At 31.2% G+C, this 20398-nt stretch overlaps 1 protein-coding gene across 4 annotated transcripts in view; it reads left to right on the top strand.

Moving 5' to 3' along the window:
* The window catches only part of CSMD3 (CUB and Sushi multiple domains 3), a 549229-nt gene that overhangs the window by 491445 nt on the left and 37386 nt on the right, over window positions 1-20398 (top strand). For 3 of the 4 annotated variants that reach the window (XM_031591144.2, XM_031591142.2, XM_090137917.1), the window contains 9 exons: window positions 294-482; window positions 903-1049; window positions 3436-3624; window positions 5884-6069; window positions 7403-7597; window positions 8038-8211; window positions 13498-13671; window positions 14847-15020; window positions 17144-17329. In XM_031591144.2, the coding sequence (XP_031447004.1) occupies window positions 294-482; window positions 903-1049; window positions 3436-3624; window positions 5884-6069; window positions 7403-7597; window positions 8038-8211; window positions 13498-13671; window positions 14847-15020; window positions 17144-17329 (1614 nt within the window). The remainder of the gene's footprint in view (window positions 1-293; window positions 483-902; window positions 1050-3435; window positions 3625-5883; window positions 6070-7402; window positions 7598-8037; window positions 8212-13497; window positions 13672-14846; window positions 15021-17143; window positions 17330-20398) is intronic. The other variant, XM_031591143.2, reaches the window with a different exon arrangement.

The following is a 20398-nucleotide window of genomic DNA, read 5'->3' as shown; positions in this document are numbered from 1 at the left end:
TTTAGTACTTAACCTACAGGAGTGTAATATCCTCTAGAAATTGAAAGAAAGAAAATGCCATGAGTTAATTACTACTAAAAGTTGTAGCTCTTGTTTTCTACATATACATTACTTCACAGGGTTCTTTCCTACAAACTGTGCTGTTTGTTTGTTTGTTTGTTTGTTTGTTTCGGTCTTTCTATATTCGTGGAAATAGAATAGTTACTACAAATCTTTTAAAGTAAGGAAAGTCTTGCAAATCACATGTAACAAAAAGAAGGCTTTAGCTTTGTAATAATGTGTCTGTTTCACAGTGCTATGTCCAGCCAATGAAATGCGTCTGGATTCAACAGGGGTGATACTGAGCCCTGGATATCCTGACAGCTACCCAAATCTCCAGATGTGTGCATGGACCATTACTGTGGAAAAGGGTTACAATATCAGCATGTTCTTCGAATTCTTCCAGACAGAAAAAGAATTTGATATACTTGAGGTGTTTGATGGTAACTATAAAATATGTGATTTTGGGTGATACTTTTTCCTATATAATGTATTTTTACTTTACAGCTATGATGAAAATCTCATATCACTGTTATTTGTTCATACCATATTTTATTTATGTATAAAAAATTAAATAAGCAATTATTTGAATTTGTTGTGCTAAAAAATATCTTTTGATTATACTGTGTTTAAAAACTGTTCAGCAAAAGTTATGAGAAAGAAATAATTTTGTTTCAGTACAATTAGTACTCTGTAGTATATAACGTTCTGTCAACATCAATTCCTAAATCAGATTAATTTACCATTTGCTTGGAAGATGTTTTCTATGCATATTAATATATATATATATAATTCATTGCATGTTATTTAAAACTTTGTAACTTCTTGGTGTTGTGTTTTTGTTTTTCCTTCCTTATATCAAGGACCAAATATTCATAGCCCATTGCTGATTTCTCTCAGTGGGGACTATTCCTCATCTCTCAATATAACCAGCAATGGGCACGAGGTATTTCTCCGATGGTCAGCCGATCATGGCACCAATAAAAGAGGTTTCCGGATAAGGTACATAGGTATGTAAACAAGATTTTCATTAATTTATAAAGAAATTCAATATAGACCAAATTTATTTAGGATAAAGGATAATATAAGTTTTATTTTGTTATATTAATTGCCCAGACTGAAAATACAGTTTGTTTTATATGTGAACCAGATGATGCTGATTTAATGAGGAACAGAACTCCATTCTCCAAACAAGATATACACAATCATATGTACTCTGTAGAGATTGAATCAAATGTTTCAAAGAACTTTTAAAAGGTGAAAATAAAAAACTGAAAGATGCAACCTCCCCCTGCTCTCATTCATCATTTATTTAAATTTGTGTGCCACTGTTCTTCATCCTGGATTTTTATGGATTTCATCATTAACATTTTTAAGGTGTGGCAACAAGGCAGGAGTGAACAGCGATAAGAAAGAAAATCATGAAATCTTGAAGGATTGAACTCTGGTTCAAGGTTCAACATAAGCAGCAAACAGATATAAAAGAACTAACATCATACACATTAAAGTGAACATGAAGATGGTACTTTAAAAGAATGATTTTTATAGAATCACATTTATAAAACCATTATATAATACTATTTTTACAAGATAATATTTTTCATTCATTAATCTAGAGTAGGTTTGCTGTCACTTGCAGCAATTACACAAAAACTATGTGTTTTTTTTTTGTGTGTGTTTTTTTTTTTTTTAATCATCACAAAATATGTGAAATGCAACAGTGAAAATAATTATTAGAGATAGCACATGTAGAACATTTTCGATGGCTATTCTGGATAAATTAGTGGCATGATACATTTTTACTTCACAAAATGGAGAAAGCAACAGAGAACATATATGATATTCTGCCTGCTGTGTTTTGTTTTTCCTTGCTTTTTAGCTTCTGTTACAGGAAAATAATTAGGCAGTACAATAGTCTGTAAAACAATATCATAATCTCTCCCTTTAGGTGAGGACAGTTTTCTCAGAGGTGAAATGACTGCGATGTGTAGTCAGATAAAATCTACTTTTCCTTGACACAAAATATTACACTATACTTATTTTCATTGTACTTATTTTGGATCTAGAAACAAGTGTCTTCTGTATGAAGAATAAAAGTAAAGTATAACGCAGGAGAAATTAAGTGCAAGGAAAAAAAATATTTTCGTAGCATGTGCTCTGATAGATATGCTTCATGTTCTGCTGCTTACTATGATAAAGAATAAATGAACAGCCATATGATTCTGTCCTGACAGTAGGAAACCTGGTCTGAGAAAACCATTGCCCTATAGGAAGTCATAAGACATGAAAAGTCTTAAAAAGTAAGTGAGGCAGCAACTTGCTATTTGCCTGAGGAATGGAACAGATGGAGTTTCTCTCTAGTTACCAGTGTTTCATCAAAGCATGAAGAAACTTAAAAGCATTTGGAAAACAACTGCCAACTTACTTTTCTTTCCTACCAAATGGGCATATAACCATCTTAGCTAACAGCTCATGGCTCCTCCTTGATGAGAAAGATCAGAGACTAAGTTAAATTCCTAAAAACAAAAACAAAAACAAAAACAAACAAACAAAAAAAAACCTGATCTCAAACTTGCAGTCTGTAAGTTTCTTTTGTTGGAGTTCTTTGGTGAAGTAGCCAAAACCAAGTAATTTTATACTCACAGATTTAATGGACAAGGGATTTAAAAGAAATAAAAGCATAATGACATCATGATAATTAAGCAGTATTTAATGTTATGAAGATTTCAAACACATACATCTTCAAAGATGTTTATGTTTCCATGCTTTTATGAAGACTTACAGATTTTCTATACTACCTGGTGTTCTAAATAAGTCACAAAAATAATAAAAATATAAATTTAAAAAAAAAAAAAAAAAAAAAAAGCAGATTCAGTGTTTTTGACATGTTTTTATTGTGGTACTCATAAATATGGTTAAAATCTATTTTAGCTTGTATTAGTTCAATTCATTGTATCACAGAACTTGAAAGTAGTAAGACCAAAAGGAAAAGATTATTTGAAAATAACTATGTATAGTATGTCCTTGATATTTGTCTCTTCCAAAAATTTTGTATAACAGGAATTGATATGATTGCAATAAATTTCATCATAAACTAAAGTTATGTGGGTTATTTGGTTTAAAAAGAAGACAATAAGAAAGCTACAAAAGTTTTACAGGTTATCTCTATACTTCCTCTCGGGCTACTAAACCTTGAAGCACTTTTAATGTCTTATTCTTTTGTCTTTTCATCTAGTGAAATTGCTTAATGCTTTTGTGAACAGGATACAAAATACAACTCCTACTGACATTTCCTGAGCTTGTTATCAAATGTTCACTAACTTCAATATGAATTTTCAAGATTTGTCACCTGCATCCTGAATGCATTTTTTATTTATTTAATATTTATGTTTAAAGCTCTCTACTGTAGCACTCCAGAGTCCCCTCCACATGGTTTCATTGTCAGTCAGACAGGTGGACAGCTCAACAGTATGGTTCGCTGGGCCTGTGATCGAGGTTTTCGGCTCATTGGGAAAAGTACTGCTGTTTGTAGGAAGTCTCCATATGGTTATTATTCATGGGATGTTCCAGTTCCAGCTTGCCAAGGTAAAATATTTCATAATAAAATATATAACAAACTGTATTTTACTTTTTATTATAAATGATCTTTTCTTTCCTGACATAAAATGAATAATGCCTATTAGACTTTTGTAAAAAAAAACAAAACAAAACAAAACAAAACCCACATTTAATTAAGAATATTGTAACAGATTTTGTTAAGAAAGACAGATGCTATAAAATAGTGTACATCATTATGAGGAGAAAAAAAACACAAGGTTGAAATATGAAATCATTCAAAAACATCATGAATAGTTAGTAGAGCTCATGCATTTATTTTTGTGTTGGTTCTACTTTAAAGAAATAATTTTACTTTTCACTGTAACTGCCACTTTATCATGATTAAGGAATATTTTTAGAAGACTCAAAATTTGCTACATTTTCAAGAATAGGAAATTGGTCAATAATATCATTACTTTTGAAACCATTCTTATCTTTCAAGGTTTGCATTGAAATTTGAAACAGAATTAATCAGGTTAATTGATGTTTCATGTATCAAACTCTCCATTGTAGTACCCAGTTGTCCTCTTCACAATGGTTTCATATTTAGTTCCTTCTGCATTATAAAAGCAAAACATGTTACATGTTTCTTTTGTAAAGAAAATTCATATAAAGAATATTTTTGAATTTATTTTATTGCATCTGTTCTACAAGCTTTGATAGCTTTAGAGCTTTACCTGTGTCTCAGCTGTGATCACTTACATTGGTACAGAACCATAATGTTACATTGCTTATGAAGCAGATTTGTCTTTCATCAGACCAGCTCACAAAAAAGGCAATAATTGATCACTATTTTCCTATGAAATGTACATAGTCTGAGAGACTTGATTCTTCATAGCTACTCTTAGGCAGAATAGATAATCTCTTAGTGTTCAAGATTCCACTTCAAAGTAAAGTACTTAAGAATTAAGTGCCTAAGCCCTGTTTTGGGGATCAGATTTACATTATATTGCTGATAAAATGTTAAAATGGAAAAGATTTTTTTTTTTTTTTTTATTTCTCAAACAAGATATTTTTAAGGAATACTTTGTGCTTTCTCTCTGCTGAATAATAAGATATATATAAATATATATATTTTTAATTTTTTTGGTGGGGGAGGGGGCTTGCATTTTCATTTGCTAATTTTAAAATATTTTTAAGGGTACTTCATTTTTCTTTGCAAGATGAAAAATAGAATGTTGAAAGTTAATATTAGTGTTAGCCAGGGGTTGCATATTATATCTGAGAAACCCAAAGTTTCTCAAACTAGATTTCTGATGCCTCAGTCTAGTACTTTATTTATTCAGCCATGCCGGTCCTACTTTCCCAGATATTGTCTGTCAGATATTGTCTATTTCATTTTCTTCAATTATCTTCTTTTTTCTTTTCTTTTCTTTTCTTTTCTTTTCTTTTCTTTTCTTTTCTTTTCTTTTCTTTTCTTTTCTTTTCTTTTCTTTTCTTTCCTTTCCTTTCCTTTCCTTTCCTTTCCTTTCCTTTCCTTTCCTTTCCTTTCCTTTCCTTTCCTTTCCTTTCCTTTCCTTTCCTTTCCTTTCCTTTCCTTTCCTTTCCTTTCCTTTCCTTTCCTTTCCTTTCCTTTCCTTTCCTTTCCTTTCCTTTCCTTTCCTTTCCTTTCCTTTCCTTTCCTTTCCTTTCCTTTCCTTTCCTTTCCTTTCCTTTCCTTTCCTTTCCTTTCCTTTCCTTTCCTTTCCTTTCCTTTCCTTTCCTTTCCTTTCCTTTCCTTTCCTTTCCTTTCCTTTCCTTTCCTTTTCTTTTCTTTTCTTTTCTTTTCTTTTCTTTTCTTTTCTTTTCTTTTCTTTTCTTCTCTTCTCTTTTCTTCTCTTTTCTTCTCTTCTCTTCTCTTCTCTTCTCTTCTCTTCTCTTCTCTTCTCTTCTCTTCTCTTCTCTTCTCTTCTCTTCTCTTCTCTTCTCTTCTCTTCTCTTCTCTTCTCTTCTCTTCTCTTCTCTTCTCTTCTCTTTTTCTTATTTTGAATGAATAGCTGCAGGGTTATAAACCATGATTCTTTTTTGTTTCTTTTTTTTTTCTTTTTTTTTTTTTTAACTCCTCTATCAATAGGCAAAAATTTTATCTGATTTCTTTCTCTAAAATTTTAAGGCAGATTTTTGTGGACTTAAAATTCACATTAGTGAGTTAAAAAGTCATTTGAATGAATTTATGATTATTGAAATTACAGTACATAAAACCTCTGAGACAAGAAGAAGCTCACAAGGAAGAACAGATACAATGACTATGCCTTTTTCTTTAATCAGCAATATCTTGTGGAATTCCTAAAGCTCCAGTAAATGGCGGGATATTAACTACAGATTACTTAGTTGGCACCCGTGTTACTTACTTTTGCAATGATGGGTACAGACTGTCTTCCAAGGAACTTACTACTGCAGCTTGCCAGCCAGATGGTACCTGGAGCAATCACAATAAAACACCTCGTTGTGTAGGTAAGTAAAATAATCTAGTAAAAATGTGGCTGTACATTATGTTTATTTATCAAAAGTAGAAAACGTCATGCCTCTTATCTTTCAGCTTTCAGAATACTTTATGTGTAATTGCTGGTATTACATTGTTGTGAAGTATATATTTGAAAGAAGTATCTGAGAATATACTGTAATATTCTATGACAGTGGTGTAAATACCCTACAGATTACTGTACATATTCAAGCTGATAATTAATTTTCTGATATATCAAAGTTAATGGCTGCAGTGGTTTATGCAAAAGTCAGCTCTACAATGAGAAATAAAATGCTTATATACAGTTCATAAACCCTGTTTACTATCCAGAATTCCAAAGTATCTGGTATTCTGGGATACTTCTTTGAAAGTACTGCTGATTATTTATATCCAGCTCATCATTATAATCCTACACTATCTAAATTCTGGGAAACATCAATGACAATAAAATGCTTGCTCAGTTCCAAGAAGTAGATAACTTCAAAGTGGATATGAAAATCCAGGTGACTGTAAGTGTGATATAGCAATACAAAAATGACACATGCAAATTGAGATTATTTCACCCAATGAATTTTAGAAATGGGAAGAAAACATACTGTAGAATAATTTGCAAGGGCTCTTCCTTTTTCTTTCTTTTCTATGTTGTTCTCGTAAATGCATTACCTCATGCTTTTCCTCTGCCTAAAGAAACAAGGTTAACAGAGTGAAAGAAAACAATATCCAGCAAAGATTTTCCTCTGTGTCATTTTCTTTTGATCAAGGGAAAATCCTGTGCTCACTAACTTTTCTATTAGATTAGGTTTGTAGAAGAATATTTTTTTTGCTTGTTTTTGGAGGATGTATATGTAGAGTTAGGACATGAGATAAAGAAGTATTGCTGCTGAAATCCCTTTCTCAATATGGATATTATTTAGCATGTCACCATTATGCTGTCTCTCCAAGTGTTTAAGGTCTCATATAATTCATCTGGGTACAAAATAATTCCAATATTTAAATTTGCCTGGTATTTTAATAAAGATTTTGATATGTAATGTGTCACATCAATTTCCTAACTATAAATCTATAATGAATTCACTTATGGCACAGATTTTATCTGCACCAATTGTGTAGCCCAGCATATTCTAGTCACTGCTCTGTCTAAGCCACTGATCATCAATAATAAATGAGAGAAGTGTTACTGCTAACCAAAGGGAATTTTAAATACAGCCTTATTCTTCAAACATTATGTCAACATGTTTAAAATTTATTTCTAAATTAATAACAACAGATTTTTGGAATTTGCTTGTACTAAACTACAAATATGTGTTTTTTGTCATTTGGAAGTTGTTACATGTCCAAGTATCAATTCTTTTACACTGGAGCATGGAAGATGGAAAATAGTGAATGGCTCACATTATGAGTATAAAACAAAAGTAGTTTTCAGCTGCGATCCAGGGTATTATGGCTTGGGACCAGCATCTATTGAGTGTCTTGCTAATGGCACCTGGAGCTGGAGAAATGAGCGACCTTACTGCCAAAGTGAGTAAATGTTGCATCTGTAACCACTGTGTAGGTTGCAGATAAAAATATTTTATTTGGTCCAGCTGGTAATTAACTAATTTGACATTGGATGTACTCAATTAGAAAAGTTTTCCCTATCTCTAATCTTTTAACCAACATAATTCAATAGCAATTAATTGTGTTCCAGAAAGTGTTTGTTGCTGTTTGTTTCTTAATTTTAAGGAGAAAATTTTCATTTTTATTATTATTATTTTCAATTCTAGTGTATTATTTTGGGAGCAATAATAGTCTTTGTATACAGAGTTCTTCTACATAACAGACAATACTTCAGGCTGCAGCATTTATTTAGCTGTTTGATTAATGTTACATGGAATCATAGAAACACAGAATTACATATTATTGCATGTATCCTTGTGATATAAAGGTATAAATTTCTGTTCTCTTTTGCTTTTATAAAGTTATTTCTTGTGGAGAACTTCCTACACCTCCAAATGGAAATAAGATTGGAACTCAAATCACATATGGATCTACAGCTATATTTACTTGTGACTCAGGATACATGCTGGTTGGCTCTGCCGTGAGGGAATGTCTGTCTTCTGGACTCTGGAGTGGAATTGAGACCAGGTGTTTAGGTATGGGTACAACTATCATGGCATGTCTATTTTCTTTCTCTGTAGCAGACAAAAGTAAGTAAAGTTAGTCAACTTATCTCTTTCTGTTATTCTTCCAAACAGAGATGCTAAGAGAGTTCTGCAGTTTAAAAATTCATGTTGCTATTTTTCTTATCAAAAGATAACTGTGCTAAGCTTTCCACAAACTGAATCCCTTTTTCAGTATTGCCACACAAGCAAAGTCTGTGTCATTGGACTACTCCATATGGCTTTATAACGGATCTATTCATATGTAGCAAGAATGATGGATTTCAGATCTGTCAGCTTTAATATATATCCTTACTAAAGTAATTGCATAGTAGACCTGAACTTAGTGAATATGTTATAGAATTAATCTTTACAATTGCAAAAGATACAATAAAAAATATAAATACATGGAAACAAACAGGAGCATTTTAGCCTTATTTCTGACAGAAAATCACTCTCCAGGTATGATGTATACAATTTGAAAACCCTTTGGTTGTACTTGTTTAGGCATCTTCACTTATTTAAAATACTCAGACACCAGACACTAAGTTGTACATGAAAAAGGAACACCTGAACAATATAACAATTGCAGTATTCCATTTTAATTCTTTAGTACTTTAATTCTTTGTTTTTTGTTAATATGATTAATAATTAATATGACTAATTATTAAATATTATTTGAGTTACAACTGTAGAGGCATTGATTTTAATTTTATATGCAATTATGGTTTAGTTTTAGAGGAAATCAAAGTGATGACTTTGTCCCAGTTTAAGAAAGTAATGTGAAAGACACAGAAGTATGAAAATATAAAGGAACATCTGTAAATGTAGACTTCTAGAAGAATCTGAAATTATATACACATTAAGTGTTTATTGCAGATTGTTGTTCTTTGTGCAGACTGCTGTTACCCTTTTAGACTGCTGTTTGCTCCAAATAGTTTTCTTTTGGTAATTCATTATTACTTGGTTGGTATAAATCCTCACTTAAGCTTAATCTGAATGACTCATGAATGAGCAAAAGTGTTGCTTATCAAGCTGCAAGTCTGAAGCTGGAAGATTTCCTGACAAATAGCTGAAGGGAACAGGAAGTTCTTATGTTTCCCTTTTACTGTGAAAAGCATTTAGCAGAGGGAGGAAAGAAAAGAAGCTATTTATGTTTGATTTTTTTTTTTTTTTTTTTTTTTTTTTTTTTTTTTTTTTTAGCTTTCTTTAAATTGTGAGAAAATTCAAGACAGATTTTTAAATCTTGCAGGTTTGGGGCAGCATAATACATGTGCTATTTTTTTCATAACTAACAGTATACCTGCAATGGCTATAGCTACTCACGTTTGCAGAAATATAAAAATTAGAGCAGAGAAAAAATAATCTTAAAAAATGTCAAATTCTATGCTTGTTGTGAACAGCGCTTAGGGAAAATACATGTTTTAGGAATTTGCCAAAATAACTTTATAGCAAGTGATGCTTAACATAAAATGAATTTATTTCCTCTGACACTTGCCTCTGGAAATAAAAATCTAATATAAGCTTAATAATATTAAAAGATTGCTGAGTCTTTACTTGATTCTTGGATTCAATTGGCTACCAGTGTATTTCTCTTTGAAGTGTTGATGATTCCTTTAACACTTAGATAACATTAATGAAATCATACAAGATAAAATAATAAAAATTTCCAGGTATTCAGCTCAAAAACTCAAGCTACTTTTTCAAAAGTTAAACTCCAGTCTTTCATTTAATTATTATGTTAGACAACCTAATTTTCATGTCATCTATATGTAGTTAGAAAAAAATTATGAATAGTGAATAGTTTTCACAGTCCTATTTTGTCTTGCTTTTTCCATTGCTATTTCTTTTCTTTCAAGGAGAAGAATAGTACTTTATGGCCATTGAATCTTAGGTGACATTGTTTGGCAAAGAGAATTAGAACATTTAACACAACGACCCTTCTTTTTGAACATCACATTTTTCTATTTAATTCTTTTTTTATTATTTTTTTTTTTTATAAGAAGCTGTCATCAGTTGGATTGAATGGGTGCAGAGCCCCCATCTCACTGCCACCTTAATACTAGCATCCTTATATCAGGAAGAAAAGGCTAGAAGGCATAAAGGGTTCAAGCACAGAATGGGAGATAATTAGTTGGTAGCAATAAAAATGCTTTAAGACTTGTATGCATGCCTAATATTGGAAATATTTTGGAGCCACATAAAAAAGTGGACCAAAGGAAGCTTGCTGTGGTCTGCATTTCTCTCTCGTTCTCTGTAACACAGGAGAAGAGCACATTATTTTTCAGCAGACAGGAGGGCTGTAGTCATTTAAGGAAATCCTGTCTATTACTATAGGTTAAGGTTATACTAACTCCTAGATACAGCTGTATGTTAGCTTGACACTTTAGATAATGTGTAATTCTACCCTAAAAGTTAATTTTAAGTATAAATTACCCATGTAATGAGACCTGAAAGATCTAAAAGGGTTTATGAAAGTCTGTCTTTTTGTTTTGACTTTTGACCCATTTTGTTCAGAAAACCTAAATTACAGTACAGTACTGTGAGAGTAGTCATGTTAATGTCGTGATCTCAGTTAAGCAAAATGTAGTGGGAAACTGAGTTCTGGATCTGTATTCTTATTCTCTCTAGATAGTGAGGAAAAAAATGTTCAAATAATAAAATCCTAACAAAAATGACAATGACAAAAAATATTTTTATAACTAGAAAAATTCCTCAGTTTTTGTTTTATTATTATTACTGTTTTTATTTTAATGTCACTCACTAGCTAGTTATTAAAGCTAGCCTTTTTCCAAGGAAGAAATACAGAGCTCTTTCAAAGTAATATGGGAATGAATCTAGAATCTAGTCTTATACACTGAAGTAAAGAAACTGAAAATGGACGAGGCTATACTGAGAAAAAGAGCATTCTAGAATGCTAATAGTGTGAAGTCAGCTTATTTACTACTAGGATGTTAGAATTTTTTTCCCTTTTTTTTTTTTTTTTTTTTTTTTTAATAATAGTATTTATCATAACCTAATTCTTGGATGAAGATTTTGATTAACATTTGCTTATTTTATTCTTGCATTTCTTTTTTCCACCAACTAGTTCTTACTACAGTGAAGTAAATTCTGACTTTCTAATGCGTTTTCATGTATTTAAGAATGCTTTGTGTTTAGTTTCTCACTCACTCATTCTCTTAAATATAGATCAGAAGTATAATACTGCTTCATCTACTTCTTCTCTCTCGTTTTCTCCATAAATTTTATAGTATTATTTTTCAAGTTCTAATAGACTTCCAAGAGTTGTATTTGTTTTGTATCATTTGCTTGTAATTGCTCTTAGAACCTGAATATTAACTTGGGGATGAAAAAAAAAAAAAAAAAAAAAAAAAGTGATCTGTTGAATAATAATAGTGCTATTAATCTTTCATCCATGGTAAGTAAATATTCAGTGTCTTATTGGCTCCTGGCACACAGGAGAAACAAAAAACAGGAGATACAGTTGTTATGATTTCAGACCTTTGTTCTCCAAGCAGCACTCTCAGCATTCCTTTGCTTTCCAGTTTCTTATCATTTTACTTTTGTTTTCGGTTTTCTGCTTTTTTTTTTTTTTTTTTTTTCCTGACAGATTTTGTTCATGTTTACAGAGAGCTCTCTCAGTATGGTGCCCCATTTTCAGTGTTTGCATTTACTCCCCAGTGAAAACAATTAACCTGCAAAGCTTAACTACTAAACTCTCAAATGCATTTAAGAGGAATAATTTAGGTATGTCATTGCATTATAAAATATTCATTTCAAAATAATATTCAAATGAAAAAATATATTTGATGTAACTACATTAAACTAAAAATTTAAAGTAAAAGTTTCATACAGCAAAAACCAGCAGAATTGATCCATGAAAACTACATGAATGTGCAATAGTAATTATGGGCATGTGTTTAATTTGTAATTAACATTTTGGAATTCCTTTCTTCACAAGTATCTTAAGAGAAGAATGACTAAAGTGAAGAATTCTACTAATATTCGTGAGAAAAATGAATTAACACCTTGATTTTGAATCACTGAATCATACAATCTGGAAAACAAACAAACAAACAAACAAACAAACAAAAAACAGTACAATAGAAGACTAAGTAATAATGATTTCAGATCTCAGTGTTTCCTTCCCTTCCGTTTCTCTTCCCTTTCCTTTCTCTTTCCCTTTCCCTTCCCTAATATTAAGCTACATACTAAGCTGCACCAACATGTCAGATGATGTTTTGAAAACGAAACCAATAGGGCCAAATCCATCTGGTGGTTTGATTGCTGTTGTTTGTTTATCTACTAGTTTGTTTTTTTTTTTTACATCTCTTAGTCAGAAAAATACCCTATGAGACTTAAACTTCCAGAGGCAAGAAAACGTCAGCTTTGCCAATGTATTATTATTTTTTTTTAATAGGAAGTTCCTAACCTTCAAAGAAAGAGAAAAATACATCAGAGCATTATAAAGGCTCCAAAGTTAAAAGGAAAGAACAAACAGTTTTGTCTCTAAATCTATTTTCTCACTAGCAACCTCATGGCTTTAGGGGTTTGATTTTTTTTTTTTTTTTTTTTTTTTTGTCTTTAGAATTATAGGACAAATGGGGAACAAGGGAGTTTGAGTGTCCGGTAATATTTTTACCACTTAAACTTAAGTACTAGTTATAAAACTATTTGCTTTCCTTATTTTATTTTATTTTAGTCTAGTTTAGCTTAATTTAGTTTGAGTTCTCTGTCATGTGACATCATTTCCATTTTACAAGTTAATTGGTGAACTGTAGTGCTTATGTTTAAGTTCAGTAAGAAAAAAAACGGTAAAAAAAAAAAGATGCATACTTAATTTCTTCCTCCACTTCTCTGGATTAAAAGTACAAGGTTGAAGACTAGGCCAAAACATTGGTTTTTGACAGGACATTTGGATGTAGTTGTGGGATAACTCTATATTGTTGCAACAATTAACTTTAGCCTAAACAAATTCATGTTTGCGATTCTTTTGAGACCAATGTATGAGAAAGGCAGATTTCAGTACCAAGTTGTCTAAAGTAATTTGTTCCCATTGGAAGAATGCTGAATTTATGATGCATGCATTTTTATTTTTCTGATAGGAATTATTTATATTTATATTGTGTAATACTTGCAGTTTTCCCCAAGTTAATAGAAATAAACGCTTGATTGTTTGAATGGAAGATTTCTTTGTTGTAAATTACGAGGTATATTTAAAATTTCTCTGACATATTTACTGACAATTTTTGTTTTTATCATTTGCTTTGAAAAATCTAGCTGGTCACTGTGGTATTCCAGATGTTATAGTCAACGGTCAAGTAATTGGAGAAAATTATGGGTATAGAGACACGGTTGTATACCAGTGCAGTCCTGGTTTTCGGTTGATTGGTTCTTCTGTACGAATTTGTCAACAGGATCACAACTGGTCTGGTCAGCTTCCATCTTGTGTGCGTAAGTAAGCGTGACAATGCATACTGATTTCCACTACAGAAATGTCCTTCTCAGACAAGATGAGGAGTATCTTTGAACTTTGAAAAATGAGGATTTTCAAGTGATTTACAACTATGATTAAATGGTTCAGATTCAGTAATATCATTGTATTGAATACATTTTAGTCCACCTGCAAATTTTCTATTTTTATATCTTCATTTTTGTTGCAGAAAACTTCAGCATTAAGATGCTAATTCAGTACCTTTACTGTTCACTGTCTAAACTCTAGGTTTATATTTTATATATTTTTACTTGTGAATGTCATACTTCTGTTTTCAGAGGAAAAATTTTTATTGCTATTATATGAGATAATGAGAAAAAAATTTTATGTGGCTCAAAAAATATATTTACCTAACAGTTTTATAAATGTTAATAGTTTACTACACTATTATAATTATTGTTTTCGGAAAGAAAAAAAAACAAAAACAAAAGTACTACCTTATATTAAAAGTTTCTGATAATGCATAATACTAATAATGCAAAGATAATAGTGCTAATAACACAAAAATACTTAATGACATTAATGGAACATAGAAAATTCAATGTAACTTATATTCTGTATTCATACAAATGCTGTGACTCGTCTGTAAACTCTAATAGTTTCCAAAGACCATTTTCACTTTTTTGTTGATGCTAAAAATGTATTTTATATATATATATACTATGTGTAGCTTTCTTTTAGCATTATCACAATTAGTCTAATCATTTACAAGGAAAAAAGACAAATATATGCATGTTAGACCTAATAAATTATTTAGAAAAATATTACATTTCTAAATTTCTAAAGCAATCAAAACTTTACTTGTTTTATTTTTTTCATTTTTAAATAGCAATGAATATTTTATTAAGTACTGAACTTTGCTAAATCAGAAGGAAATATTTATACATTTTAGAAATTATTTTCAAGCAAATTTGTGCTTGATTTTTTCTTATATCTGCTCTCACAATAGGTACTTCTGTAGTCAGTTTTTGTAGGAATGCTAAATATGCACCTTTCATGGAAAGCACTCAGTATTTTTATTAAAAAAAAACAAACAAACAAACCTTATAATGCTCTTACATGTAAATTATAGTGATAATTATAAATCATGAAATCTGATAACAGCATGCTCTGCCTTTGTTTTGTGCTATGCTAGCTGTTAGCTGTGGTCACCCTGGTAGTCCGATTTATGGAAGAACAAGTGGAAACGGTTTCAACTTCAATGACATTGTGACATTCTCATGTAATACTGGTTATGTTATGCAAGGACCAACAAAAGCACAGTGTCAGGCTAATAGACAATGGAGCCACCCACCTCCAATATGCAAAGGTATGAAGCAAGCATTTACAGATTTCAAACTCAGTTGGAAAATTAAGGTTGGAAAATAAACTGAAGGTAAAGGGAAACTATCAAGACAAAATATTCATTAAAACCAAAAAATCATAAAACCAAAAATCATAAAACCATGACAACGTCTTACTAACAATAATATAGTGTTTCATTTTTCAGTTAGGTCTCTCTTATGTTCAGAAAGTTATCAGGGCAACTGTTACAGAGAAACTTTCTTATATGTTTGCAGTTTTTACTGATTTTGTAAGATAATTTTTGCAAGTTCCTTAAGCAAGTTTATGCAGAGAAGACAAGGAACTTTTTAAAATCCTGAAATAATACACTACATTTTTAGCCAGTGTAGTTCTAAAAATGCACAGGAAAATGTATATTTTTTTTTTTGCCTATTTCATTTCCATGTATCTGACTGCTCTGCTCAATGTTTTGTTTTTGTTTTTTTTTCCTTATTCATTATCATAATCCATTTGGGTACTTTTCTGATACCCTAAGTTATTTTAGGCCCTGAAAGCCCATTATATCCTGGGTTTTATCAAAAGTGTGGCCAGCAAATAGAGGGAGGCTGTTCTCCACCTCTATTCCACTCTCACGAGACCGCATCTGGAACACTGTGTTCAGCTCTGGAGCCCCCAGCACATGAAAGACCCAAACAGTTGAAGCTGGTCCAGAGGAGAGACAAAAGGATGACCAAAGAACTGAAGAATCTTCATACTTTATGAAGATATGAAGGGAGACAGAGAGTTGGGTCATTTTTTCTGTAAGAAAGATAGATAAAGATTTTTTTACCAGACCTAATAGTGATAGAACAAGAAGTTATCAGCTTTAAATTGAAAGATGGTGATTTCAAGATTTAGGTTGTAGATAGAGAATCCATTTTTTGATGTGTGGTGAAATAATGAAACAAGTTGCTCAGAGAAATTGTGTATGTCCCATCTTTGGAAATGTTCAGAGTGAGGTTGAGTGGAGTTTGAGAAATCTAGTCAAAGATGTTCTGCAGAAGGGATTTGGGCTAGATGATTCTTAAGGTCACTTCCAAATTAAACCATAATCAGATTCCATATTTATGTATTCATATGTTGTTTTTCTTTGCTAAATTGTTTTTCGTTAAATGTCCTCCACTTACTTTCCTTCAATCACTTTGCCGTAAGTGGCAGTTGGCAGAAATTTATTTTCCAAGGATCTCTTTGTTGTTGAGAAGTAATTATTCTTTTTTAATTTGTAATACTAAACATGTATTGTGGATTAAAGTTAACTAATAAACATATTTTTCAGTCTAGCTGCTGTAAATCACTTTGTTGTTTGGGTATTGCACAGTAAAGTACAATTTTCTGAAATTTTAGACATCCTCAAATCTACTGGTTTCAGAAAAGACTTTAAGAAGAGCCAGCTTTCTGTAGTACATCATTACTGGTGCTTGTAATGTGCAATGTCTCACCAGACAGCTTTAACCTGCTAAATAAATAAGTAAATAAATAAATAAATAAATAAAAAGAAAAAGAAAAGAAAATCAGTATTTTACTATTTTTAAATGTATCAAACGTAATGTAATTAAGAATTAAAAAAAGTAATAATATTTTTAATCATCGAAGTTTACCCATATTTTTAAAAGTTCATATTGATTTGTTGGGCTGTCCTGGAAGCATCATAACTGTCATCACAATCTGACCATCTGTCCTTTAGCTCAAAAAATGTCTCAAAGATGTGATTAGTCATCAAAATGTTAGTATAGGCTTATAACTACATTTGCATTGCTGTGTGGATTATACTAATGGCACATTTATCCTGTAACCTCTTTCCAACTATGGGCAAAATTTCAGTAAAGGAAAGAATATTAATTGAATATGTTTATATGTCACTTTTAGCAGCAAAGACTTTTAATATGACAATTTTAGTGTCATATTATTGTGAATAATCATTTTCTTTTATTTCCCCTGATTTTAGCCTCTGCAAGTTTCATATCATCTTCCTAATTCTGTATAATTGTATAATAAAAGGTATCAAGATATTAACACATTTGAAACATTGCAAGTTTCTCATTCAATGAATAGGAGGCCATGTAAAGACTATTTTAGTAACCTGAAGTCTATACTTTTTTCTCTTTTTAGTGGTGAATTGTTCTGATCCTGGAATTCCTGCAAATTCCATACGAGAGAGTAAAATAGAACATGGAAATTTCACATACGGCACAGTGGTATTTTATGATTGTAATCCTGGTTATTTTTTATTTGGTTCTTCGGTTTTAGTTTGTCAACCAAATGGCCACTGGGACAAACCTCTGCCTGAATGCATTAGTAAGTAGATAATGTGTATGCTTCTGTTAAGAGTGTTAACTGGACTAGATATTATTTTACACAACGTTTCTATCAGTATCAGAAAAGCAATTACAATAATCATATTTATATACATATTTGTGTGTGCAAGAATGAGAGAAGTGGAGCTTCAGTGGCAGCTGAAGTAGAGCAATTATATTGTTATTTCATGCAGCAAATAGCATTGAAAATCATGAGAAATGCAATAAAGGAAACACTAAAATCTCTGTATACTTCAGAAAAACTTATCCATTTAATTTATCAATACATCTCAATTGGCCACAAAACTACAATCATACTGAATCTTCAAAACTACAGGGGCCAACTATTGGATTATGCCACTAGTACTTTCTGGACATCTTTTGGGAACACATCAAGATCAAATATCTGAATATCTGTTTGGCAAACACCAAACAGAGCAATGTCTGAATACATTAGGCAAACACCAAAAAGAGCAACAAAAGAGTCCTTTGGATGTTCTCACCTTTCCACACTACGTGAGCAAAAGTCATATGCAACCTATCCATCAGGAAGGCAAAGAGATCAACACAAAGAGGTTTTTTTTTTGATTTGTCATGAAGAACTTTCGATCTGTGATGCCGTAGGTATTTCATAAATTTTTCATTGACTAGGATGGTTGCTTTGCTGAGTTCTCTATAAACTTTTATACATTTTACTTCGGGATCAAGTTTTCTCTCTGAGTAAACCAAAAGCTTTTTCACCAAGATAAAAGGAAAAACAAAGTTTCCTTGTTCAGGAGTCATGGATGAACATTTACAATACATTAGGTATTTGTTCTCAATTTTACTTTTTTTTTTTGTTTTCAATAATTAAGATTTTTTCAATTTTGCTATCCTCTTTCTAAAAAAAAAAAATAAAAAATCTAATATTTATTTCTTCTTACTGCTAAAATCTCCTGGTTCTGGATTTTTTTTTCTACTTTGTACAGGATAAGAAGATTAACTGTAATTCAGCATTATTCTTATAATGGACTTTGACTGTTTCACACTCAGTTTTGATATAACAATATTGTTTCAGAAATACAAATCTTAACTAATAGTAACATATCTCCAGATAAAAAGAAATCCTGTATGTAAAGGTGCAAAGATTTTTTTCTTTCTATTTTTGTGTTTTTCTCACTTAATCATCATGCAGAATTGTCAGAAATAATTTACTACTGCCGATTTTACTCTTTTTTAAGTTCACCTTTTGCAGTGAAAGTGCTACATAGAAATCTGAAAGGGCACCCTCAACTTTATTTGCATAATTTGTATAAAGGGGTTCATGAATTGTAAATGAGACATATCCAAGTTATTCAATAATCATAATCATAGAGCTTATTAAAATTACTCTGATGCGGCTACTGTACATTTTTATAAGACCCCATCAACTTCTAGTGTATTTTTCAAATTGGCTCTGTTTTGCACATATGCAAGGCAGTCATTCAGTTGCTGACTTTTTCCACTGCAAGAGCAATGGAAAATAAGCTGAAAGTTGGCTGACTGTTTTCCTTTGAAACTTTGTTGGATTTTTTTTTTTTTTTTAACCTAGCTGGATTTCAGTCTCTCTTTAACTGGACTCAAAGAGCTTATCTTCTTTTGAAATACCAATAGAGTAATGGACAAGAGACACACTGTGACAAATGAAAAGTTATTCACCTGTAAAGTTCCTTTGAAATGTGGTGTTCTACAACATGTTCTGATCTTCTAACTAATACAGATCCTGTAAGAAACTGTTGACTTAGACGATAATGCTTTTTCAACTCTTCCTTACAATTAAAGACTTTAAGGTGCATATGCTATTAAGGCACATACTCCTAGAAAAGTACTTTAAATTTGTAGTCTACTCAGAATGAAAGATACATTTTGACAGTATACCTTATAGAATTTCAGTGACCATATTTGTTTCCTGGACTGCAGAGTATTCTCAATTTAGTTCTGAGAAATGTACTTTAATCTGTTATTTGTAAACTGCCATCTAAATAGAATTCCCATCTTCCAAGCTTGAAATGCAAATAATATAAACCAGTTTTTTGTTGATGTCTTTGTCATCCTCTCAATAATTCTATCACAATACCTTGTCCTGACTTTTTTTCCCTGACAATATGACATATACAGCCATTCTCAGCTATCAGGTAGATAGAGTGATAACTTGTTGACAGCTCTGCAGATTATGGAAAGCTCATGATATGCTTTTTAATTCATTGCTCAAGAAAAACATAACGTTTATAAATTGAATTGGACTTCAAATTAAGAATGATGTAATTTCTTTGATGCATGATCGCATTTGACCAGAAACTGATGCAAATTTATACTTCTTTGCAGAATGTTATATCTTTTATATCCTTGGTCAGTATTATCTTTGTATCTTGATGATTAGGTGTTCAGTTTTTTTGTGTTTATTTTTTTCCTCCTTAGGAAAAAAAAATAGCAATTGAAATCTCACATTTGATAAAAGACTTCTTTCTATATCTTTTTATCAGAATTTCATTTTCTAGATTAGTTATTAGGATCCTAGGACTTTAAGGTACAAATGTGAATACAGAGAAAATGTTTGTATAGGAAAGTCCCAAACTGCATACTGTAAGGTATTGATACAAAAATAATGTTTCCTCTGTGATAATATGTTTTACTCTGAAAATGGCAGAAGAAGCAAATGAGAAAAATAAAGATGGCAAAAAAAAAAAAAAAAAAAAATCAGCAAAATTTGTAAGCATTGCTCAAAAAAATAAATAGTTTCATTTTACTGAAGCCTATATGGTAAATATAGGCCTTTTTACTAATAATGTTCTAAGTTCTTTCTGTAAAATCATAAACAATAGCAGATTTTATATAAATGTATGACTAAACAAATAACATGCTAACAGGAAGTGTTCGATTTGTAATATGATCTAGTCTCATCATTTCACAAGTCTATCAAAAATTACAGAGGTGACTAATTTTAAATCAGAGCCAATCAATCACATAAAACATCCCTAAATCCTTTGTGGGGCTGAAACAAGAGGATTTTTGGATGAAGAAGGCAAGTTGGATCCTGAGAAAAGGTGACACT

This window comes from Phasianus colchicus, chromosome 3, assembly GCF_987193195.1.
Source record: "Phasianus colchicus chromosome 3, bPhaCol1.hap1.1, whole genome shotgun sequence".
NCBI classification, from domain to species: domain Eukaryota; kingdom Metazoa; phylum Chordata; class Aves; order Galliformes; family Phasianidae; genus Phasianus; species Phasianus colchicus.
This window is presented reverse-complemented; position numbering and strand designations above follow the sequence as displayed.